Raw genomic sequence first — 24,945 nt, 5'->3', positions numbered from 1 at the left:
ATCGTAGCTTTGATGTTGGACTTATCAGCTATGTCTTGTAGAGTGCCAGGCCAGCATTTAGGCACCTCCTTGTGATAACAGAAGGATCCACACATTTTGTAGGGCCACACATTTATAGGGCCAAAAAGTCGGGAAAGTTCCTACTCTTTGTCTTACAACCTTAACAAAGACATATCTTTGCATTCAGAAGAAAATGATTTGTTTCACTTCTTTTCCATGATAGTATACAGCACTCCGTAGGCAAAGGCCTTGCCTGTACACTACCCGCAACACAATCTTTATTCCACTACCAATTAGGTGAGGCAAAAAACAAGCAAACACTCTCTATGAAAGATGCATGCAATCACCGCTGGTACACAATGTTTGTGACAAAATGTAAAATTGATCTCCAGCCCTGAGGAAGGCGAACGTACAAATATTTAATCACATTGGAGCAAAAAGGTGCATTTCCTCTGGGAGAAAAAAAAAAAAACCCAAACAAAAAAACCCTTCCAGGTGGAAATAGTACAAGACAAAGGTGGGCAGACAAAATTGTCAAAACTGGACCTTTTGACTGATACAAACCTGAACCTTTACAAAAGTACAGTATGAGCTCAGTCACGCGTTTTGGCGTTTGAGATGCTAGAGAGCAGTAACACTCCCAGTCCTTCCCTCCCCCTCGCCCCAAGATAAACTCTCTTTTGTTTCCAGGGGAGCATCCTTTCTAGAAATAAAATGCTGGAGGATAGCCTGTAGGACTCAGACCTGAACAACAACTTCTGACCTGAACTTAAAAAGGAGACGTTTATTTAGGGTACTCTGCTTGTAAGAACTGCTCAGGAAGCTTCAAAACTTAGTTGAGTAAAACACAGACTGCTGGGAAGAAATGTTGATTAAGGATATTGTTTACAGGAACACAAAAAGATGAATAGCTACTAATAAACATTGACAATTTGCTCAAAGGCATCTAGGGAATTTATGAAGTTGATGAGAACTGGTTTAAGATAGAATAATGTGGTTTAATATAACAAAGACTGGTAAACTAAATGATCAACCTTTCACATAATATTGAGAGGATCTGCTGCACTAAGCAACACCATTCAATGGCACTACTGTTCATATAAGGAAACTAAACAGATTAGGGCTATCTAGCTTAGTGATACAGACAAATGAGGGGTGTTACTGTATAAGTGTATCTGACAGCAAAAATTATAACATTCTTTGAAGGAGTCAAAAAGCTTGTGTTTTAGGATAGTCTGACTGAAATAACATGATAAACTTTGAAAAACAAATGTGTCGAAGTTGTCTGTCCAAAGCTTTTAGAGAAACTAAGCTGATAAAGGATTAACAGGTACATCCTTTGATATATTAATAACTTATTATTAGATATTAATAACAGATTAATAAAAGATAGGAGATGAAGGGCAAGAAAAAATGGTCAACTTTTTCCAGTGGAGGGAGGTCACTAGTAGCGTACCACAGGGACCTGCATTGTTCAGCATATTCTTAAATGATCTAGAAAAAAGGGTGATTATCAAGGCAACAAAGTTTGCTGATGATACTGAATTATTCATGGCAAAAACAAGAGCTGACCATGAAGAACTGTGGAAGGCTCTCATGATAATGTGTAACTGACTGATAAAATGTCAAGTTAAATTCTGTGTTGATAAATGGAAAGCAATGTGCAAGGGAGAAAACAACTCAAACTACACTTTCAAAATACTGGAATCTAAATGAGTGATTACCACTCAAGAAAAAGTGCTTGAGTTGTGGGGAGTTCTGTGAAAACACCAGCTCATGGCTCAGCAGCGTTCAAAAGGGCAATTAGATTGTTATTATTAGAAAAGTAATACAAAAATAGAAATAAAACAGGAAACATTTAATATGCATCTATATAAAATCATTGTAGACCTGTATCTTGAATAATGAGGACCATTATGGTCTTCTAGAGTAGGATTAGGAAAGATATAGAAAAAGGCAATACAAATTACCAAAAATATGGAATGACTGCCAACTTAGGAAAGATTAAATTGACTAGGACTCTTGAAAAATAAATGAAGATGATATGATGAAGGTATATGCATTCATGAATGGCATGATTAGGTGAAGAGGGGAAAATCATCCAGCTATGTTTTAAGAAAAGAATAGAATTATCAGACAGCAAGCTTGAAACAAACAAAAGAAAATATTTTTCACACAATGATTAATTAAATTGTGTAAGTTGTTGCCACAGAATTTTGTGAATGTCAAAAAGTGCTTGGGCAAATTCTTGGAGAAGATACCCTGTGGTTACTATTTTTTTTTCGCAGCAACTCCATGATCTGAGTTTGGGACAATGCCGTGGAGAAAGTATCATTGTGTGCTTTAGTATTTCTGTAATCTTTCCCTAAGCACACACCACTAACTACTACTAGGGACAAGCTGCTAGACTAGACAGACAGTTAATTATCAACTGTTCTTCAAATAAAAATGAAACAACCAATGAAACAAACATCTAAATATATCAATGATGAAAGGAAATGAGTTTGGCAAACAAAGTATTATTGAGGCATAAGATTAGTGAGATTTAAAAAGTACTAAACTTTTGTATAACTAATAATAATATCTACACCTAAAATTTGGTGAGAATACAATGGATAGAGGACATGAGCTCTCATGTGTCATAATATAACCACTACATATAGAGGGTTTTGTGAGAGATGTGTTACTGAATAGTTGCCTCTTACTGGACATTTAAGCCTTCTTCTAAAATAACTGATACTGGACCTGACAGAAAGTTGACAGGGTCTGAGGAAAAAGGGGGTAATTTTGCCAGCAAATTTTCTTCTAGCCTTCTAAAACACAAGAAAGACAAAGCAAAGACATATTATAGCAACGCAAAAAGCAGATGACCAGGTCAATGTTTAGACTATCACAATGTCCAAGATATGCTAGACATTTTACAAAAGCATCCAAAACCATACTAGAACTAATTTAATAGTAGAAAAAGGCAAAGCTGCATGAAGAGTGTTATACCATTCTGAACAAACAAATGAGCAAGAGGATGCTATGGCATTGTATTAGTAACATACTGACTACTGATAGCTTTTTTCCCTTCTAAAATTAAATGCTCTAGGTGAAATCTTGATTAATTGTCACATTTATTGTTGGTTTCAGTGGGACCAGAATTTTGCTCTATAAATACACATCCATTCATCCTTCTTCCATCCTTTTTACTGTAACTATCACACATTTGCAAATTCAATTCCAGTGTCTTTTCTGCTGTAAACATTCATCACCCTCTCCTCAACCTCCCTTATATAGATGTGCATTTAGCTCAGAGGATAAACTGAATGAGTATTAGATCGCTTAATCAGCTGGATTCTTGTAGGCGTCATGAAAGAAGGAGAAAAGGAGAAAAAGGGAATATTACAAAGCAGATGAGAAACATGGCTTTGAAGATGGCATCACTATAAAGGCAAAGGTGGTAAGCAAGATAGGAAGTGAGATAGATAGATACATAGCTGGATAATTTTCTACTAATTGGTAAGAAGTGGAAGGACCAGTACTAACACAAAAACAGACAAGAAAGATTTAGACTTAGAAGGGGGAAAAAAGGCATGAAATCCCCAACAAAATGTGGTAACAAACTGGAATGGCAAATGAGAGAAACTAGCTATAACCCCAAGCTGCAATTGTGCATGACAAGGCAAAGTCTACTAAACATGCCAGAAACTACAGAAATATGGTATATATGGAGTCAATATATTAAAATGCACTGGATTTTTAGAGCAGGTTGTATGAAATTCTAAATCTCTGAAGCCCTTGATGTTATTTTCAAGCGTAGTACTTCTTTAATACAAGCAATAGGTAAACAGTGCTACAACCAGATACTCTGTTATTTTTATTAAACATAATAACATTGAAAGCACAGAAGTAGGGAATAGTATTTGGCATGGTGAAATTTATACACAACCTAAGCATATGAAATGTTTAAGAGGGATTTTATAAGAATTAGAATAATAAACAATTTATGTCTAGTGCTCAGTGATGGGTACTGAAGACAACTGCTGAAAGAGAAAGATTAGTTGCAGATGTCTAAACAATACTGGCATTTATGAGAAGTAGTATGTTTAGTTATTTTCACTCAGTAACTTGATTGCTGCAGAGAACCAGAGTGATTTTTCCAGAAGACAACAACAAAAAATCTCACAAAACCACTGAGTAGAAAAAGAATTTTCATATTTGAATTGCAGTACTCCCAACTGCTAAGTTAGTTGCTTGGCTGTCCCTGGTGACAGAGGACAGGGAGATGGGGTAGTGAAACATAGTGAAAATGCTGTTTTTTTTGTTATGGAGATACAAGATATACATAGTTATTTGGCTCTTAAATTCTTTATCAGGCCTTATTGCAGTAGGTTCAATGGCTCCAAGACACAGACTAACCTGAAAAAATTAAAAGCATGATCAAGTAACTTGCTACTTCCTCAAAGGGTATTTTTGAAACCAGTATTGCCAGATTCAAATATAGAAAACAGAAGACATTTTGAATACTTTTTACTAACCTGCTGCGTTTGGGATCTTTTGCATACATATGGATAACATTTTCAAGTTTTCCTTCATAGATGTAAAATCTTTAAATGTTCTTTTTGTTTGAATGTAATCCCAGATTTTCCCACTGTCACCTCTTTATAGGAACTCTAGATCAAACATTGTAAGATTTGTGACGAAATAGTGAGACCTGGCTAAAAAGTGAAAAAAGCACTCTCATGAAGTAGTAGGAGTATGTAGGCTGTGATACCTATGATGATGTGTCCTTACTGGCATAGCACCCAATGCAACCGGAGGGTTACTTCTGCCCGCGGGGCCTGGCCCAAGTGTATATAGATAATGTAAATAACTGGGCAACATTTCAGTCCCTCTGGATGGCTTCAGCAGCACACACCCTGGAGCCAATACAGGCTTCTGCTCAGATTTTGCGGTTCACAAAGAGGTACGGGTACGCCGACTCCTGCAAAGAAACAGCCCAACCCACTGTGCTAGTTATGTCGTGTGTTCATCCTGTTTTTTGAAATATTTTAAAAATAATTTTGGTTGTTGGTTATATGACCACCAGTATGTGTTCTTATAAATGGCTGTGTAGAGAAAGGCACAAAGAGATGGCGACAGCAGGTACTTTGATAGTGTTACTTTTTGCAGATCTGAGCAGCTGTCCTCGCTGCGCCCACAACCATGCTGTGTGGTGACAGGACCACACTGAGTGGCACCATGACCATGCTTGGTGCGGTGCCACGACCATGCTGTGTGGTGACAGGACCACACTGTGCGGTGCCATGACCACGCCGTGTGGTGACATGGCCCCGCTCTGCACAGCGCCATGACCACACCATGTGGTGCCATGACCACGCCGTGTGGTGACATGGCCCCGCTCTGCACGGTGCCATGACCACACTGTGTGTTGGCATGGCCCCGCTCTGCACGGCGCCATGACCATGCCGTGCCATGCCACGGCCCCGCTCTGCACAGCGCCATGACCACACCGTGTGGTGACATGGCCCTGCTCTGCATGGCGCCATGATCGCACTGTGCGGTGCCATGACCACGCCATGTGGTGACATGGCCCCGCTCTGCATGGCGCCATGATCGCACTGTGCGGTGCCATGACCACGCCATGTGGTGACATGGCCCCGCTCTGCACGGTGCCATGACCACGCGTGCCGTGCCACGGCCCCGCTCTGTGCCGTGTCACGGCCGCCCTGTGCAGTAACAGGTCCCTCTCTGTGACGGTGGCACCTCAAGGCGCCATAAGTGCGGGCGTGGCCGCCCCGCTCGCCCCGTCCCGAGGCCGAGCCCTCCCGCCCCGCTCCCGGCGCCGGCCCGGGCTTCCCTGACGAGGCGCGAGGCCCCGGCGCGGCCCGCAGCGAGGGCTGGCACCGAGTCTGGAAAGTCTCCGCGCAACAAGTGGGGGCGGGCGGGCGGCGGCCCCGGGCGGGGAGGCAGAGACGGCCGCGGGCGCCGAGCCAGCCGGCTCCCGCCGCGGGACGAGCAGCCTCGGGCCAAGCTCCACCGCGGCCACCCCCTCCCTGGAGCGCGCCGGGCTCGCACACGGCCGCTCCCGCCGCCCCCGCCCCCGCCCCAGGCCGGGCAGGGCCGCGCCCGCCTCGGGAGCCGGCTGGCTCGGGGCAGGTGATGGCAAAGCTTCGGCGGCGGCGGGGCGCATGCGCAGGCGGCTGGCGCATGCTCGGCGAGAGCCCGGGACGGGGAGCGGAATCTGGCACTCGGCAACCTTCGGCGGTTTCCGTGCAGGCCCGGCCGCCATTTTCTCGCAGCCTCCCTGCGCTCGCTGCCTGCGCGGCTCTCCGTCCTGCCTGCCCGCGCTTTGTCCTGCTCGGCGATGGACGGGTGAGTGCGGGGCGGCGGGGCGCGGGCTGCCGGGGCTTTGCCGCCGCCTGGCCGGTCCCGGGGCCTGTCCCGGTCCGGGGGGGCTCGGTGGCCGCCCGTTGGCGGGCGCCTCCGGGGCCGCGGGAGCGGCCGCTGCCCGCCGCGGGCTGCCCGCCGCGGGGCCGGCCGCGGCCGGAGGCCCCGTTCTGGGGGTAGAGGGGGCTGGGGCTCCCTGCAGCGCGGCTCCTCGGCAGGGGCTTGCGCTTCAGTTGCTCGGGGCGTCGGGCTGCGCGAGCCCGGGTCTGGGGCGCTGGGTCTCGCTGTGCCAAGGAGTGCGAAGCGCCCCGCGCTTCCCGCGGGGCCTCCCGTCCGCTGCGGCCCCCGCTCCCGCGGCCCGCTCCCGCCCGCAGCCGCGGGGAGGAGGCGCGCCCCGTGTGGGGCTCGGGTTGTTTTGGAGCTGGTCGGAGAGGAGGAGCAACAGCAGCAGGAGCCAGATGTCGAGCTCTTTTGTTTTCAGAAACTGCTTAATAGCCCTCTGGCTTTTCCCCTCCCCCCGTAAGGTAGAAGGATGCCTTTGTGCGTGCTGGAGACAGGCTGCAAAGCCGAAGAAGGGAAGGGATTGAAGGAGTCGGCCATCTGGGACCTGGTCGGCAGTCCGGGGGGCAGCCAGCACGCACAAGGCCTCCTTTCTGGTGGGCCTGGGAAGCGAGGCGGGTGGTCGTTGCCTTCCTTAGTGTAAATACAGCATCTCCCTGTTGCCAGGTGTCCTGTAAAATTGTTTAATCTGCTTCAAACAGAGAAGCAATCTTTTTGGTACACTTAAAGCATATAACCTTTCAACCGTCAGAGTTTTCAAGTCTTTTATGGTTACTTATGGTTATAATGTTGGGAGTTGCAAATCCTGCCTAGGAAGTCGTGCCACTCATGAGTTTTATGTTGTGGAATGCTTCACGCACTCCCGTTTTGCTTTTTTTTTTTTTTTTTTGGTGATAAAGTGTTTGTGTTAGTTCTGGAATTACAGTTATGTTACATACTGTGAGTTATGATGTCACATCCCCTAAGAAAAAGAGGCATGTTGGAGATACCTTTCCTAGAGTTCCATATAGGTATACCTGATGATTAAACTTGAGATATTTAGCCAACGCAATCCTTTTTCAGTCTCAGTTTAGAAAAGGCATTCACTGCTTTCTGCTATAAAAACATCTCCAGGATAGGCTGTGTTGTTGAACTTTAAGTCTGGCTAAATGGGGGGGGGGGAGGAGGGAGGAAGTTCTATATTTATTGTTAAATTCTTTTATTTTCACCCTGTCTGTGAACTGTGATGTAGTCCAGAAACCTGAGTTTCCTAAACATTTTCTGGCAGTGTTGCTTTAATATTTACTTGAAACTCTGGACTCTTCTGGAGAAGTGTATAAGCTGGGAGAGCTCAGTAACTTATGTAGGTTTTTTTTTTTCCTACTTCCCCTCAGTGATACTGTGTTCTTTGGATGTATTTTTTTGATTGGGGAAATTGCTGGCTATTTCTATTCCTAATTATGTTGCAATTGCAATACATTAAAAAGAAGTTGGTTTTATGAGGATAAATCGATTGACTTGTTCTATTTTTTTTTTCTTTACAGCATTGTCACTGATGTTGCAGTTGGTGTGAAGGTAGGATGTACAACTCGCAAATAAGGGGGCAAGTTGTTGATATAAAATGAATTAACTTGAGTCATTGCAAGTTGTAAGACTTTAACTAGTCATTAACAGCTGACATTTAGTCAGCAGTATATGCTTTATTAGCCAAAAATCCCTAGAGATAAATTGGAGGCTTTCTACAAGCTACTTTCATAGGCACTGAACTGTAAACGGTGGTTCTAGATTAATGTATTGGAATCTGCTTCTTATTTTAAAGCTTAATTTTGCAGATATTTTCAAAAGCAACTTTTTCATTGTTGCATGGTGACTGTAAAAGACATATGTTTGTTTTTTCTCTTCCCTCCTTTCCCCTGTCCCTTTTTCCAAACAACTGCCAGCGAAGTTAGAACAGAAGTGGCAATCTGTAATAGGATACAAAATACGGGAGCTAGAATCTGTCCTGTAGACAGGGAAGCAGACACTTACTTTGTTTTACTTTCTACCTGTCAAGTTCAGTTATGAATATATCACACTTCCGATAATAAGGCAGGAGTTTTCTTATGGTTATTAATATACAATTTGTTTCACTTTTGTGTTCAAATCTGTTGCAGGAGTTAGATCAGTACCTCATAGAAGCAGACTGAGAAATACAGAAGTTATGAAGATATATGTGACAACGGAACTTTAGGTTGTGTTGGTGAAAGCATGTAATGAATTCTATTTCAGTGGTAGAGGTGAAAGTTTTCTAAGATGTGAAATTAAGTCTGCGTATTTGTCCAGGGGCTATCTAGGTATACTGCATAGCTTTGTTTACAACTGAAGCTAATTTGTGTTAACTGCATGGTGAGCCAGGTTTTGCCTAGTAAGCTCTTTGGCTCAGATTTGGTATTGGTCCTGTTAGATTTGGACTAGCTTTTAGATAAGAGTTAACCTGTAACTATAACAGTTACTCTGTCAGGTGTACCTATATTATGTTTCTGAGCAAGCTCACTTCTGGGAGGAGTTGTAAGAAGTCAGCTGTATAGATTCTGGGCCTATCTGGCTCCATGTGTTGGTGCACTTAACTGCAGGCAAGCTTGAAATCACTCTCAGAATCAAAAGAGAAGTGCAGTTATTGAAACTACTTTTGTGGGAGCTAGTGCCAGTCAGAAATTCTAACTGGAGAGATTGTTTCTCCATTACCTTGGAGAACAAAATGTTGACTTATAAAACTTTTTTTAAGAATGTATTTGAGAGTATGGAAGAATACCTAAGGAAATTCAGGTCTTTCAGAAATAAACTGCCACACATATGAAAAGCTTTTGAGCAAAAGAATTTTTAAACTACCTTCAATCTTCTCTAACGTAAAGTAGCAATTCCAGGTAATCCATGTATTGTCTGAATCTTAAACTCTGAGGTTTTGACTTCAAGAGAAAATGAATTCAGTATCAATTTCATTCTTAAATATGAGACTTCATTTTATGATAATTTGAGAGTTGATGAAATGTGTATGTGGTATGCTGTAAGTGCATAGTGTAGTTCTGGAAATATTTTCGAATATGAGCCAGCCAATGAAATGAAGACACTTCAAAGGACAGAGCAGCTACTTTCTGTTGATTGTAGACATTATATTATGAATACAAGTAAGAATATAAGATGGAACACAAGACAGATGTATTGGAGATAGTGATTAAATTAAATACCACGAAATGCACAGAAGTATCAAGGTATGCTCTTTGCTGTGTGATAATGGACTTGTACTCCGATTAAAAAGAGAAGAATCCAGTAGTGCACAGGAGTATAGGGAGTAAAGAAAAACGAGGATGGTCTTTGAAGAAAGCTGTTAATTATGGGAGATGTAAGCTGGACTGTCCCCTGGAGCTTCTGCCATCATCTTGGGAGACTAGTGAGAATGCAAAGTGGAATTGCTGAATGATATATGCAGTTTGGGTAGCAGTCTAATGTTAGCTTTGGTCATATTTTGTAGAAAGCATTGGGAAATTTTTGTGTGTGTGAGGGTTTGTTTTTTTTTTTTAATCTTCTCTGATGACTATTCATTGCTCTTGATGAATTAATTACATTTTTAAATTAAGGAAGGCTTGACCTATAGGTGGTATATAGACAACTGAGAGAACTCATCTGTCCTTTCCTTTGTCTGCTCCTTTTTCTTGAGTGCTTTGGGAATGGGCAGGCTGTCAGTTTTGACTCTGAATTGTATTAGCAGTTTTGGTACTCTTTTCGCAGTCATCTGTACTGGAAGGCCACTGGAAGCAGGCATGGTTTTACCTGTACACATGTGCAATCAACTTATCCAATAAATTCATTTGACCTGAAGCTTTCTTGAGATTTTGCACCTACTGTATGTATACTGATCAACTATACAGCATGTGTGTAATATATTTGATTACACTCCATAAAAGGGACTGTAACATATGGCCCTCCTCTTTGGCAAATGTGGGCATGGATCTGCCCAAAATCAAAATAAGTGATGGATGTGCATTTCTCATCTACAATCTATGTCAGAGAAGCAGTGTATTTAACTTCCAAAAGCATTAGAACCTACAAAATCGGTCATCTTGCAAGTGTATATGAAATTATCTATATTTGATTCTGTCTGTAGTATGTTGTTCTGCTTACCTAGAATTCAGGCAGGCAAGGAAATGTCACTTTACACACAGTTTACCACTTACAGTACAATTTACAAAGTAATACAAGATGACTGATTTTTAGTTTACATCTGATGTTGTTTTGTGAACTCTCATCGATATAAGCAGTTCATGTAAAATATGAGCTAAGGATTTCGGTAATGATAGTATATTACATAATTCAAAAAAACTTATGTTCATCTTGAAATGCTATACGCATTAAAAGTTGTCATATTTTATATAAAATGCTTGCTTTTATAAAAATGGGTATCTCTAAGTTGCTGTGTTTTTTTTTAATTTATATTTATTTTTTTAATTTGCATTTGTATAGATTTGAATATTGGAATCTAAAACCTGTAGTTTGAAATGCTGTCTTGTTTTCTTTGCAGTTAATCTGGATAAATAAACCATGATTTGGCACTTGAAGAGATAGTCTTTTTCAACTGAATAAGTGCATGTATGAAAGATATTTTTTGTGGACTAATTAAAGAATATCCTGAAGGGTATAAAACTTAATGTAAGGAATACACCTCACGCAGGTGCAGGGAATAACTTATGGTGAACTTTTGGTGTATATTGAAGATGATCCTTCTCTTTTAGTGTATTCAGTGTGGGCCACTTCAGTGTAATACATCATCTTTCTCCTGGATGGAATGAAGTGCTGTTTGGGTGGTGAATGTGGCCCAAAAAATTGAATAACTCATTTTGTGTTGTGCGCTGCGTATTTCAGAAGGGCTGAAGTCTACTTCTGCCACTCTACCTGATGGGAGAACAGAAACATCCATTCTCCATGGATGTATAATTTGGTACATAGCATTTGGGAATTTGTGACGTCCATAGACACTGCTTTGGGCTACACTGGCCAAAAAAAGAGCTTCAGCTGCCAAGAGTGGACAGCCCCAATTATACCTGGGAGAGAAAACTCAAGTATTTTTGATGAATGTAGTTTTGTAACACTTGAAGATATGGGGATGGCCTTTCCCTCCAAAAATCAGGCCATCGACATTTACAGTAAGCTTAAGAACGGAGAGGATTGTGTATTTTAGTTGGTTGTGTTAGGGTAGGAGATGCTAGGAAGTATTGTTCTAGCACATCCTAATACTTTTCCAAACAGTATTGCATCTCTAAGTCCCCTCTTCTTCTGCCTGTTGAAATTTCAAGTGTGCAGGAAGACCAGTAGCTAAAACAGCATAGTTCTAAAGAAATCTGAGCTGGTGGAGAAAAGGAAGAGACTCAGATTAGCAGTTTCTGTAAGGATTCTGAAGCATTGTTCAGGTCTCTCTCTCTCTCTCTCTCTCTCTCTCTCTCTCTTTCTCTTTTTCTTTTCTTTAATATCTTGAATTCTGGAAGGTAGTTTTTTCTCTGTGAAATTGTAGAACACCACCCCTTTTTTGCTGCTAATGATTAAGTGGTGGAAACATATTTCAAATGAAAAGTCTCAATAAATCCAAAATATCTACAATATAATGAAAAAACAAGCAAAAAGAACACTTCAAAAATTCTAGGAAGTTCTCAGAAGACATGTGAAGTCCATCCCTAGGAAAGGAGAAAAAGTATTTTAATGCCTTTCTCCTTTCAGTTTCCTTTTTTTCTTCTGTTCTTAATACAGCTTTTTGTCCTTGCTGACTTCATTCGAGATATCTAAATTAAAGCAAGGGAGTGGTAGGATAAGAAATTGTTTGATTCATTCTTAATTATGTTGATAAATGCCATGTGATGGTCCATTTTACCTTTTTTTTTTTTCTCCTTAGCACAGAGCTGTAGATCACTGTAAGACTTGAAAGTTGCAACTATATTTAAGATAATAGTTTGACAGTTTTGTGCTGTTTTTGCATGTTTAATATAATTGGGCTACTAGTAGATTGAGCTGAGGGCAGTGATATGAGGAAAAATGGGTTGTTTAAGGAGGAAAAGAGAAGACTATTGTCTGAGCTGGTCTCTTCTGTTTATGCTAGGGGCTCCTCTTTTTTGAACTTAAAATAAGTGAACAGAAGATCTTTTAATCATATCTTTGAGCAATTAAAGTTGTTACACACTCTCTTGACTGTCTAGCTGTATTTGAATATTGTTTACAGTATGCACAGATCTGGTTAATAGTTTTGATCTTAAAATGTTTCCTCAAGTTTACTTCTGAGAATTGGAGGACCTGTCTTTTAATTTTGTGTTGGCTAGGATAATGTTTTTAAATCAAGTTTTGTCTTCAGTAATACTTTGTCCTAGCAAGAGGAGAAAACAAAAAATACACAGAAAGTTCTAGCAGTGAAATAAGAATAAAGTGTGACATAATTTAGAAGTTTAGCACTGGCATTAGATTTGTCTCTTCAGCAGTAGTATGTTGTTGTTGCTATGAGGAACGTGTCAGTAGTGACTTAAAAAAAAAAAAACTTGTTACAATTGAAGACACTCTCTCATTTAACAGTAACTTCTGTGAATTGACCCTGTTTAAATTGTGACTTTAGTATTTGTGGTTTTAGTATTAGTCTATTCCCTTTTTTTTTCCCTCTATAGCTTTTTTGCTTTCTTAAAATGCTCATTCTGCCACCATCATGCATGTGGGAAAATACAAAGAGCTGAAACTGGAGAGGAGGGAAAAATTTTGAAAATCAAGTTGTGCTTTATAGCAGATAGCTGTTGATGTAAGGAAAGCTTAACATACTACTTTAATGTGTTTTGATATCTGTCACTAATTAGAAATCACCTATTCCTTTTTAACACCTATACTTGCACCTTAACTGAGGGGTTTGTAGGATCGCCTCCACCCATCTTGAGAAATATCAGCCACTACCAGCATGAAAATGTCTTTCCTGTTTCTTAGTGCTTTGGGCCATGCTTTCACAAGCAAATTAAGCAGCGTTCCACCAGAAGAAGGTGCTTTTTCCCCGCCACTGTGCTACTTCTGGCACAAGTGTTTGTGCAGCCACTTCACAAACCTGTCTTGGGAACTTAACCAGGATAAAACTTATTTGACACAATAAGTTATGTTTTTTATAAAACTTACACTTTTATAATTTTTTAAATAAAATTATTAATTTATATTTTTATTTGTTCTGAAGCATTTTACCATATGGTTACATAAATATAGAATAGGGGAGGATGGTATAGGAACAAGTTGCTTGGGGCGAGGGAGAGGGTAGGACTGTTGCTTTTGGTGGCAGTATTGGCTCAAATGAAATGAGATTGCTGTTGCACTGATTGTTCAGGGGATTGTGATGTTTGCTTTAGGGAATTGTCTTTGTACACTTACAGCTACAACCCCCCTCCCTATCCCTATCAGCCTTTTTTAGTTTTTCATAAAATAAGTTTTTCTGTGAGTACATAACTTGGGGATTGACTTAGAGGTAGTTACATAGCACTACCATTTAACTTTGCATTTATTACTGCAAAATAGCAATCAGTAAAGACAAAATGCCTTCCTCTTGCGTCTTTTTTGGGGATGTATAGACTGCTATGGAAGGTCCGTACTTCTAGGTGCCACCATTTTCCAATCAGTATGCTAAGAATGTGTCCAGATGGTAGCTCTAAGGGGTTATTTTCTCTTATTTTAGTTTGTTACCAGTTATGTACTGCTTCAGAATAACACTTTCTATGCTGATAAGAATGGAATAGAAAATTTGAAATGCTGGAATAAATAATATTGTTTGTCTACTTGGTCCTGAATGCTCGAAGTGTTGACTAGTATTGGACTTGGCTTTGGCTTTTTCTCTCATTACTTGAAAGTTCCAAGGCTTGAAAATGAGGCTGGGCGCTGTGGGTTAAGTGGAGACTTGGTTCTTGACTCCTCAGCTCTCTGGTTTGATGGAGTACAGCATGGTCCTCAGATGTGTTGAGAGATTTGGCTCACTCTTGTGTTTTGATTGAGAACTTACAGGATTTTTCAGAGGAATTTAGGCTTGTCTTTAAATTTTTCTGTTTTAAAGTCTTTTCAGATTCCCTTGGTTGCAAAAAAATCAAGACACTTGGAGCAAACTTTGTGTGTCTTTGTAAATTAGATACATGACTTACCTTGCCTAACATTGGTATAAGCAAAAAGGCTAATTTTCTCACAGCTCCTTACTGAACATGTGAGTGTGAAAATATTTTAATTAGTTGTTAGGAAATAAAAAATAATATATGGTTAGCTGGGGACAGCATGAAAAACAAAGTGGGGGAAAAAGTATTTGAAGGATGAGTATGGAGAGGTGGTCATATTATCCAATTATTTCATACTGAACTTAAAAACAAGTGTTTTAATAGAATTATTAATCACTCATGGATTTCTCGGCCTTATTTTACAAGATCTTGCACCAAGTAAGCTAAATAGTCTAACTTAAAAAAATCAAAATAGTTTAATTAAAAAAAAAATCAAAATAACCTAGTTTTAAAGAAAAATCAAGTAGACTTGCTCCTTGTATGTAGTGATTTAATGGAGTGATAATAAGCCTATAGGTGAAACAGTATGCTTTGCAAAATACTTATGAACCACACGGAATTTCTTTTAGATTGTATATCTGGGCCTGGCTTGTCCTGTCTCAGATGAGTCTTCTAATTCTGTGATCCTGTGTGTCCAAGACATGTAAAAGTCTATTCTTTAGTTATTTTGGAGCATGTGTTCTGATAGTACTGTCTAAAATCAGAGTGTAAGGTAAGTCAGATATATCCTCTTCATTTAGAGTATGTCAGGATGTATTTATGCAATGTTTCATTAAAAATGTGTTCTGTTAAAATGAAGCATTCATTAAATACTGATCCATCACATATGTAAACTGAACAAAGTTTATAAATGCTGTGTTTGGGTGTTTAAAGGCTGCTGTGTATTGTTTCCAATATCCAGTCCCCGAAGTTAATTCAGTCTCTTAATATTGAAGCAGTGGGTTTGCAATTGTGTTGTCTGTTGGAGTGGAATGTTCACTGACTATGTTGAAATTTTCAGATGCTCTTATTCCTCTACCATGCTGTTAGGTTTCTGGCTTTTTCCCTTAAATTGTTCCCAGATGTTGTTAGTAATGAAGTGTTTCACAATGCTGTTAGATTTCTTTAAATCATGAGATCTGTCTCCTGGCTTGTCATACCCCTTGGGAAATTCATGCCTGTAGGCTGACAGTGACTGCTTAAGTGTGCAGTGCAGCTAAAATTCCACCCCCCCTTCCCCCCCCCCCCCTTTCATCAATTGGGGTGGGGAGAGCATCCTGTTCTTGAGAGGCTTATAGTATCAGTAAACTGGAATGCCACAAATTAGAGGAGTTACTGGAAAATATATTTTTCAGTATCACTGAGGGTATTCTCAACATTGTTTCTACCAGGACTTAAAGAAATGTGTTTAGATGTTGCTTTTGACTTTTTAACATAAGTGCAGTTTTGTTCATTTGTTTACTGTTTCTAGTAGTATCAGTTTAGTGTCTTTGAAATGTTGGAAGAGGCCTGCATCTACAAGTGATTCTAGTAAGCCTTCTGTAATACAGACTTTTTTTTAATATTAGGTTTAGTTATAACTTCTGACTAGAGTCTTCAAAAACATTGAGTTACTGGGAAAAGAGCTGATAATGTGTGTCTCAAATATCTTTTAAAAAAAAATTCTGATCTTTAAAAGATTAAACCTCTACGGTAGTTACCAAGCCAAGATTAGCAAGTTGTTAGTAACTACTATTTTTTTTTTTTTTTTTTTTTTTTTTGTGCCTTGGATGTAACAAGATCTGGGAAAGGTGTTTAAATATTTCAAGTCTTGTCTGGAATGTGGGGAAAATAGTTGTCAAAGCCTTCCAAATAGTATTTTTTTGATCATCCTAGAGGGATGGTATGACTGTAATGTCTTGTGGAAATTACATAGGTACTTAATGTAACCTGAGATATTATAAAGTTTTAAACTATATGGAAAAGAACATCTGAAGTCCAGCTGTGTGTAGTAAGGGATTCTGAGTTAGCTATGACTATTAAAGCAAGGAACAAAGTGGTTAACTCACTATGCAAAGTGCTTTTTTCTTTCTTTGTATAACTGATTTTGTGAATTGTAGAAGAGCCAGAGTATATAAAAACAACTATTCGCCTACAGAAATCAACTGAAGTGTAGAAATGGTGTCTTCAATTTACAATACATAAAACAATGTCTCTCTATATATGAAATTTTTTTTTCTGAAACACACATTTAAAGTCTGAGTTGGTAATTTTTTCACCTATTGGAAAAATGATCCTACATGTCAGTTTTGCACAGTAATTTCATTGGTTGGTTAAAGCCATACATTAATATGCTGTTTTCACACCATGGATGGAAAGTATCTGTCATCGGGGCTGGGGTGATATAACACAGCCTTCATAACACAGTCACGATATTGACTCTGCAAGAACTTTTAAGGATCGCTCACTAGGAAGTCGTTTTGATAGTTGTCTTGAGTTACTTTGTGTAATAGTAGTTTGGCAGTTGTTGGTTTCATGAACAAATATTCTGGCTATAGCTAATCTGAATAGCTGCTGTTCTAGCTTTTAATAAAATTAATACAGATTGATGTTCCTCTTGACATTGGTGAGCATAGAAGGATGGAACTAAAAACTTCTGTTGAAGAGTAGCAGTCAAAAGATGACCTGTTGATAGGACAGTAGCACTTTGCTCTTATTTTTGCCTTTTATGATCAGTTTCCCTCATATTAAAATTAATATTCAGTTACTCTCTACTATGTTGCTATTGCAGAAACTTTCCTTTGCCATCTGTGATTGGAAAGAAAATTGCTTTTGTTTAGGGAAAAGCGTTAAGTGAACATGGCTCTTTGATCTTCCATCACTTATTGAATCCGATTCACTATATTGTCCTTCCAAGATCCAAGCTTTGGTTCCTTGTATTTAAAACACTCTACAGAACTGACCTAAATTAGTTGAAAGGTCCTATGTTTTGTATGATTTGACTTGTGGAAGTGTTGTGCTTGAGAACAAAACTAGCAAGTGAGCAGGATGCTTGGGAAATGGGTTATAATTCTGAAATTCACTTGAGATAGTGGAGTGATGAAGAACTTTGCCCTCAATGAGATGTCACTCCTTTTTGGCCTAGCCTCCTCTAAAGGAAAATGCATGCTTTTTTTTTGTTTGTTTGTTTTAAAAAGGTCCAAAACTCACAAAATGAGTAAAGTCTGATCTTTGCTGAATGGAAGTAAGTAAAATAAGTATTTCTCTCTCTCTGCTATAATTTAGGAAGTGCTTGTGTCACATAGCAGTGCCAACCTGTATAAGAAAGTACACTGCCTTACTTGAAACCCTTATATTAAATTGCTAGGTATGTCTTTAGATTTGGCAACTGTCATCTTAAGGTGATCCTTTTGAAGTAAATAACGCTTACCAGACAGCTTTGCTTTTAATTTGTAATTTAACCACTCTGTGTACAAGACATTAGGTGTCTTTTGCTGAATAGCTGGTTTTAAAGTTATGTATTGAATGATGTACAGGGTTGTCTAGGCTGCTTGAGAATCATTAAGGAAAAATAGCTATGTGTATTTAGTAAGATTGTCTAGTCACATGGTAAGATATCTTTGTCTTTTAGCAAAACCATGGCAAGTATTTATGAGAATGAATTTGAAGAGATTTGTTTTACACTCTTGATTTCAAGATGACTTGGAAGAAGATTCCACATAGGAGCTTGTACATCTGTGCATCAGACTTGTGAATGCTCTGCTTTATAAGAACAAAACAGATGCTATAGGATTTGTGATACATGCCTGTATAAGGAACTTGCATTTACTTGTTCTTCTGAAACGAATTTTTAAGCTTTTTGAAGTGTAATGACAAAAATCTCATGATTGACTATGAGAACATATTCATGAAATGCAAAATGATACATTTCAAAATGAAGAGAAATGTTTTTAACTCTGTACATGAAACAAATACAGTAACTGAATATCTAGTCCATAAATTAACTTTGTGCTCCTCTTGTGTGTTAACAATTAAACAGGTTTTAAAAGCCTGATTTACTATAAGTTTATGTAATCACTCATATGTTCTGCTTGTTAGAAGTTGCTCACAAAAATAACTTCTTGAAGCTGAAGACATCTCAAATAAATTTGAGAGATTTCAGAATTGTGAAATTTCTTCCAGGTTTTGGGAAGAGCATTTGTTTGGTACTGGGTATATTTCAGCTCTTTAGGTAGCAACTACTGAACCACTGCAAATTGTAGCCTGGCATGTTAAGAAAAACAAAAATTGCTGCTAAATTATCTTATTATGCCTGACTATAAACTGAATTATTCTCTGGTGCTGCTTCTGCTTGTGCAGGCAACAAACAAGGGCTTCCAAGCGAGGCTGGTTATATAGCTGTGAGCAGAAATGGCTGCAGCTATCAGCAAGTGAGTTAACCCACTAGTAATCCTGAACTTTGAGATATTCTACTCATGCAAATTGTATTAGAAAAATAGATCATTAAAGAGAATAGATCATGTTAAGAGAAAGATCATTAAATAGATTGTGCTTATGTTTCAGCCTATGCTAAATGTCTGGTGTCAGTGTATGATAGTTACAGTGAGGAGTAACATAGTTTGAGTATTGGAGGGTTTGCATAACTTCGGACTTTTCTCAGTTTTGTCCAACTAAATTTTTATTTAGTTACATCTCATCGGAGATCTGCCCTTATGTTCGGAGGGACAAGACTTGTTATTGGGCATTACTCAATTTTAAAGGAAATCTACATTGTTGATTTGATAGGCACAGCTTTGTTGCTTTTATGTACTCTAGGAAGCTAAGAGTATTGAATAATCTGTATAAAAAGTCTTCAGAGCTGATGTTAAAAACTAAAACTTTAATGGCTCTATGTGAGCCTACACATGTATCCTGTTTCTAAGAGCTTCTGGATTTTAGATGTGGAATAAACAGACTTTAACATGCTGAAATTCCTGTTTGTATATACAGTGGATGGTGATAAGTGACTGGTGAAAGTTTTATTTATTTATTTTTCTTGCAACTGTGTTGCCTGGAAATGTGATATCTTCATGTTAGTTTAGTATGTGATATGAAGTACCATGTAAAATGTGTTTGATAACTTCCTTTTAGAGTGTATCACAGTGTCCATAGCATAATGAAAAGCACTTATTTTTATGAAGATAGGTAGTAACTGGTTTCTTTCCTCTTCTCCATTTTAGCAGTGATCTGGACTAGTGTTAATGGTGCTGGTGACAAGGAAAATATTTTTGAAGTAGGGAAAGATCCAATAAGCAATCAAAAATAACCTTTAAAGGATGTGAGGTTTATGTGCTTTTAAAAACTTGGGTGTGTTGTGTGGTGTGTGTTTTTTATTGTTACAGAAGACCTGAATATGCTGGGGGCTTCTCGCCCTCCCACCTGCCCCCTGGTTAAAAATGGTACTTGTTTCATTTGAATCTTGTTTACCCTGAAAGATGGAGGAAGGAGTAAATTCAAGATATCTAAGAGAGAGGGACAGATAAAGAATATGAAACTTGGTAATTGATAGGTGAAATCTTATTTTAAAAAAAGGCAGGGAGAGCAGTTGGAGGGGAAAGGAGCAAAAGTCTCTTTAGCTTTGTCTAGTTGCAGTGCCCATCTTATAAATGATATGAGAGGAAAAGATTATCTCTGTTTTCAATATAGACCCTCCTCTGAGTGCTGCAGTCCACTTCCGAGTCACCTTCAAAAAGACCATTTATTTGACGTTTGTTGTGTTAGAATTAAAAAATTAAAATGAAGATGCAACTCCCTGCCCTCAAGTGTGTTTTGCCGGAGAGATGGGTACCTCCATAGGAAATTAGCAGGTTTTGGTTTGAAGAAAGTCTTTGAAAATAGGGATGTTGGAATTGAACTAAACTCAACATTTCTATTTGTGTAGATTTCCCTTTCAGTTTCAGCTAGATATAATTTAATTTGAAATGCTGAACAGACTTATTGTTCGGCAATTCTCATCGTCTCTGGAGGTGGCTGCATTTCAGTGGTGGGTGAAACAACTATGCTTAAGCAGCTTTCGTTTCAAAGATTGCCATGTAAATATACTGCTTTACTTAGATTTCAAATTGTTCTACATATCTTAAAAGAGAAAATCTGCCAAAGCAAAATAGGTTTGGTTATGCTTGCTTAAGTTCTTCTAAAGATTTTCCCTGTCAAACTGACATTTTTAATATCATCCTTAAAAATATAAAATAGAGGAAAAAAAATCTCTTACTGTCTCTTTCTTTTTAGAGAGGATCTGACGAACTTCTTTCAGGCAGTGTACTCAATAGCCCGAACTCTAACATGAGCAGCATGGTAGTTACTGGTAAGTGATGCCATTTCAAAGGAGAAATCTATCGTTTATTCTTGGACTCATTTCCTGTTTACAAGGGGAAAATACTGAAACCAGAATCCATTGTGTTATAGAGGGATAAACTGCTGGCATTCATCAGACTTGAGTGACCTTGTATCTACTCACAAACCTTGGGTATCTGAGAAGAGTAATCCCATAAAACAAAAAGCAACTTTCAGATATCTATACAGTAAATTGTTGGTGGGTAATGGGATGAAAAATTACACTTGTCTTGTGCAGCTGCCTTCAGTAAGTAAGGAATCACAACTACCAAGCAGAAGTAAACAACAACTCCAGTAGTACGTCAGCCTTTTCACATGTAGGCATTTGCAAGTCTGGGCATTACTACTAAGAACACTGTACCTGTTTCATGATTTAGCATAGTTTCAGGAAAACAAAAAATTCCTCTGTTCTCATTTAGATTGCTAAAGCAAGAAACTTCGTTTTGCTACTTCAGTCTGAGGTACCAGCTTTAGAATCTCGTAATGCCAGTGCAAAGTGAGAGAGAGTTCTCTGCATTTCTGGTGATGCTGGATACAAAGTCTTTGCATGAATTGGCACATAATATGCTGCCTTTTATGGCAGTTTATGCTCCTGGATGCTGAACTTGCATTCAGTTCCTTTGGACAGCTCATGTCTTGCTTTTTCCATTTTTTTTTTTTTTTTGTCATACATACATATTCTTTTTCCTCATCTTTCCTCAGAGATGTGGATGAATGAAATAGTTCATGGCCTCAATGTTAATGAGCTTCCCAAATAGTTGCCTAGTTGTTGCTTTAATGTGCCTGATGGATTTTTCCATGTTTATGTGTAGGGCAGTGTAGCCATTTATATTATCAGGCAACTTTTCCTCCTTTTTTTTCTTTTTCCTCCCGCTAATCTAGCAATAAAAGATTTGGATTCAGGGTTCAGTTTCATCTCCCACTTAAGGTAGTGTAATGGCAGCTGTTGCTAGAAAGGGCGGTTCTGCACACTCTCCTCCTACCTCCCTGTCACGGGCGGTGGGGGAAACAACTTGTGCTTCTGCATCACTCCTTAGGTTGGAGTGTTCGTGCACTTGCAAGATGAGCTGATCCAACATTAAACTATCGTGCCAAAAAGTATAGTTCTTCCGCTGGATTATTTTACTGATCAGTCGCATGGCTGCACGACTGCTAGATCCTGTGCAATGCAGGGGGAAGGAATGTGGGGGCAGAATGGAGCAGACCACTTAGGTTGACTGCAGCTTGCTATTTTATAACCAGATGTGAGGAAATGATAGTTCTTTGGCATGGATCAAAAATGTGTAGTGCATTTACAGCAACTTTAGACCCTCAGAAGATTCATTTGTCTCCTCTGCTTTTCTGAGTTCCTTCTGGTTCTCAAAGATGTTGCTCTTTTCATTTTTATTTTCTTGGTGTTCTCTGCCATATGAGATAATGCTGCTTCAGCAGTTTGCTTTAGTTAAATGAGAGACTAGAATCAATTCGAGTTTGGGTTGTGAGTTTTGGGGGGGGGGGGGGGGCGGCTCCATTTTATGGAGTTAGAAGTTTGCCTTGATGACCTCCCATTATTCCTGGGTGGTTTTTTGTTGTTTTCTTTTTCCCCTCCCTTCTTTCTCTAGCGTAGGGTTTGGGGTGGGGTGTTTTTTGTTACCAAAGAATAAGAGTTGGGGGACAGTTTTCAAATGAACTGATTCTTTACATTTTATACAAGTGAGACTTCTGATATGTCTCTAGTCATCCAGCATCATAAATGACTTCTGAAAAATGATCAGATTAACAGATAGCAGTGGCCCTAAATAAGCTCCTGTAGTATCAGTTGCCTGCTATGAAAATTTTTATACTGTGTAACATAGATGACGGAGGGGAAAATTAATCCAGGAAAAAAAAAACTGAACGCAGTATTACAATTCAAGTCATTCCTTGCAGAGGTTGAGGGGACGGGCAACTGTGGTGTGGGTGGGCAGGTTGGGTTTTTTGTTTGTTAAAGCACTTTTTTGAGAGTGTATTCAAATTTATCTTCCACCTGCCTGCCTTTGATAAATAGCATAAAAAAACCCCTGTAGAGTAGGCTTAAATTCCCAGTTCAGTCTCTAGTTTTGAATTTATCACCCTATAGCTGTCCTGTTTATTAGAAGTCAGAGAGTACTTTTTTCAGACTTGTACCATTTCCTTGACAAGTTTTTGCTGTAGATTCTGAAGTAATTAGGTCAGAAAGGGGAACCAGTATGTTGGTGTGTGGGAGTGTTTGTTGTTGTGTTCCCCCCCCCCCCCCCCCCCCCGGTACCAGTCTCTCAAAGAGCTAAACAGGTTCAGGTGTTCCTTAGGTCCAAAAGATGGATATATCCTCCTCTTCTTTTGTTTCAGTTCTCTGCTATTAAATTTTTATATAAAATAACTTAAAACTTTAATGAACATAGTTTTTCTACTGTAGCCAAGGTGTCATAGTGATGAATCTTCCTCAAAGATTGTAGCACCTATTAAGAGAATCTGTAATCATTGATCAGCCTCCTTGTAAAGGAGGCACATTTCAGAAGTCAGACTACTCTATAACTCTTAAAACTAATACTTCTCCTTGTCCTTTCATTCTTTATAGTTTGGAAGTGTCATGATTTTGAGATCTGGCTATTGTTTTCTGCAGTACGTAGAAACCTTTTCTGGTTTTGACCTTGACATTTTCACTATCTGATCCCATGATATTTTCCAAACTGATATCTAGATGAAGAGAAGCAAGAGGCAGTTTATTTTCATAATCCTCTAAGCCTTATAAAAGAAAGCGCACAATCCAGAAAACAATGTTGTCACCAGCAGTGCCCTAACAGGCCTAAACTTAGAACTGAAATTACAAATCACTGACTCAATTCTTTCTAAATCTGTGCTATAGAAATACCATTTAGTCAATTAGTTAAAATAAATAAGTAAATAAATAAGTTGTCCAAAAAATGACCTGTTCATGGAAGTGGGTGTTTTTGGTAGTTGTGGGGGCTGTGTCTTTAAGGGAAAGATTGAAGTTAAGTTTTTTTTGTTGTTTTTTTAGAAGCAATCATTCTAACTTTTAATTACAGTAATAGGTGTTGGGGTTTTTTTGTTTGTTTGTTTTTTGTTTTGGGGGGAGTATTCAGCTTCCTTTCAGTTGGACAGAGTACTGTAGTACTTTAGTGCTCCTCTGAATACTCTTGCTGTAATTCTTGAGAAAGCTATGCTACTTTCTCTGCCCTGTAGGGCCTCTTATGTACAAATCTCTCCTCCTGCTTTTTTGTCCCCTGTCTCCCCCCCCCCCCCCAAAGAACGACCTAAAAACCCTGCTTGCAAGAATATAGGGGGGGAAAAAAAATATATATATATATATATATTTAGCATTCTTTTATATATATATTTATTTTGCATTCTTTTTGATATATATTTATTTATTTTGCATTTTATTTATTTATTTATTTATTTAGCATTCTTATTAATGATTTGAACCACTGGTTATTTGGTTAAGAATGTGGAAGTAAGAAAAATGCCAGCATGTTGGCCTGTTGTCTGTAGGATGAAATTCATTGCTAAAAATAAGAGTCCTGATCCCTGGGTGACTTTTATACAGCTTTGGTATCAGTACCTCTCTTCAACTAGACTGCATAGATAAAAGGAAATTGGGAGTACTTTGTATTGACATCTATTGCAGGTCAAGTTACTATTCAAGTACGTTGTGTGTCTTTTGAAAGAACTGCCTTAAAAGAGAATTGGTCTTCTGGATAATTGAGGATGACTTCCTTTTGAGTTCTGGTACCAATTACTTCTGTACCCTTGCATCTGCTGTTTTATTCTGGATACCATTTGGTTACTGCTCTCATCCTCATGGAGTTTCATTTAGTTAAGCATGTATATTTAAACATACAAAAGTAGGTTTTACAAAAGTAGTTAATGAACAATATGGAAGAACATCATCCTATAAACATTTGAAGGGAAAATCCCATCTACTACATCTGAACGTGTTGCAAAGGATGACAGCTTGTAAGGTTCCAGTTCAGAAAATATCAGAGCCTTTTGAAAAGTTCTGTGACTTTAGATGTTTAAGTTTGAGCCTTGTAGCATAGCTGACATTGCAGTGTTGAAGTGGTATTGTCAAAGGCATGGTTCATAAGTGCTGTTTAGCTTTTCTGAA

At 38.9% G+C, this 24,945-nt stretch overlaps 1 protein-coding gene across 5 annotated transcripts in view; it reads left to right on the top strand.

The window, feature by feature from the left end:
* Positions 1-6,230: 6,230 nt before the first annotated feature.
* PTBP2 (polypyrimidine tract binding protein 2) overlaps positions 6,231-24,945 on the top strand; it is a 57,981-nt gene continuing 39,266 nt past the window's right edge. For 3 of the 5 annotated variants that reach the window (XM_067300880.1, XM_067300879.1, XM_067300878.1), the window contains exons 1-3: positions 6,282-6,360; positions 7,959-7,989; positions 20,715-20,790. In XM_067300880.1, the coding sequence (XP_067156981.1) occupies positions 6,353-6,360; positions 7,959-7,989; positions 20,715-20,790 (115 nt within the window). In that variant the 5' untranslated portion in view covers positions 6,282-6,352. Of the gene's footprint in view, positions 6,361-7,958; positions 7,990-20,714; positions 20,791-24,945 lie in introns of all 5 variants that reach the window. The other 2 variants (XM_067300882.1, XM_067300881.1) reach the window with 2 other exon arrangements.

Source organism: Apteryx mantelli, chromosome 8, assembly GCF_036417845.1.
Source record: "Apteryx mantelli isolate bAptMan1 chromosome 8, bAptMan1.hap1, whole genome shotgun sequence".
NCBI lineage: Eukaryota > Metazoa > Chordata > Aves > Apterygiformes > Apterygidae > Apteryx > Apteryx mantelli.
Note: the sequence above shows the minus strand (reverse complement) of the source record. Positions and strands in the feature narration are given on the sequence as shown.